The sequence below is a fragment of the Pteropus vampyrus genome, unplaced genomic scaffold (genome assembly GCF_000151845.1).
Source record: "Pteropus vampyrus isolate Shadow unplaced genomic scaffold, Pvam_2.0 Scaffold355, whole genome shotgun sequence".
NCBI classification, from domain to species: domain Eukaryota; kingdom Metazoa; phylum Chordata; class Mammalia; order Chiroptera; family Pteropodidae; genus Pteropus; species Pteropus vampyrus.
In genome coordinates this window covers 73,778-75,046 of record NW_011889136.1, presented here as the reverse complement: position 1 = coordinate 75,046, position 1,269 = coordinate 73,778, and the positions used below count along the sequence as shown (strand labels likewise).

General features: G+C 59.7%; 1 protein-coding gene across 1 annotated transcript in view; it reads right to left on the bottom strand.

The window, feature by feature from the left end:
• The window catches only part of LOC111731221 (OTU domain-containing protein 7A-like), a 68,011-nt gene that overhangs the window by 36,980 nt on the left and 29,762 nt on the right, over positions 1-1,269 (bottom strand). Inside the window, exon 4 of the mRNA XM_023522692.1 lies at positions 306-524. Coding sequence (XP_023378460.1) covers positions 306-524 — 219 coding nt within the window. The remainder of the gene's footprint in view (positions 1-305; positions 525-1,269) is intronic.

The window sequence follows — 1,269 nt, the reverse complement described above, 5'->3', positions numbered from 1 at the left end:
TCCCCCTTTTCCTCAAAGCCCGGGGTCTTATCTCTCGCTGGACACACCTGGGGGAGCTGGAGGGGGAGACGAGGAGCAGGCAAAGCCCCAGAGTCTTCTTGGGGGTGGCACTGGCTATAGGAATCACAGGAACTTCCAGAGACCGCTCGCTGCACACCCGGGGTGGAGCCCGTCCTGGGGGTGCGGGGCTGGGTGAGCACCCAGAGCCCTGACTGAGCACGCCCGGGTGGAACAGCACCCTCTGACATGGGCGGGGACTCTGGGACGCGGCCGGCTGCGGTGGGGCAGGGCGGGGGGCGACTCACCTGCCTGTTCCAGGGCCACCATGGTGGCCTGCTCGATCAGGTCCCGCTCGATGAAGCTCCTGAAGTCCTCGCTGTACACGCTCAGGTCCGGCAGCTGGAACGTGTAGACCGGCATCTCCAGGGGGAACTGCTCGGCGCTGCACTCACTCGCCACGTGGGACCGCGCCAGAGACACGATGGCCGAGCTGGCGTGGGAAATCCCCCGGGAAAGGCGCTTTTCTGCAGGCGCAGAGGGCGGCAGGAGCCGCCGGGGCGTGAGTGCGGCTCCAGGCGAGCACGCACGCACACGCCGGCAGCACGCACGCACACGCCGGCAGCACGCACACACTCGGGATGTGTACACGCGCCACACACGATGTGTACAATGCACACGACACACACGTGTACACACGCTTCACAAAACACACATGCACACACACACACCTGAAGCACACACAGATGTGTACATGCACCACACACATGTGTACAATGCACACATACGCACGCGTACACATGTTTCACACAGCATATGCACACGTCTGCAGCACACACGATATGCGTGCAATGCACACATGACACACATGTACACACACTTCACAAAACACTAGCACGCCTGCAGCACAGATGTGTACATGTGCCACACGCGCTATGTGTGCAATAAACGTGCGCACACGTACACATGCTTCACACAACACACATGTGCACACACACCCCTGCAGCACACACAGATGTGTACATGCGCCACACACATGTGTGCAATGCACATGCATGCACACACCGCACACGTACACATGATACACACAACACATGCACACATACGCCTGCAGCACGCACACACACAGGCATGCACACATGCATCACACAGGACACAACACACATGACACATGTGCACGCACCTCACACGACACATGCGCACACATGGCATGCACAACACACACGAGACATACACCATGCATGACCCACTTGCACACGTGCACATGCCACA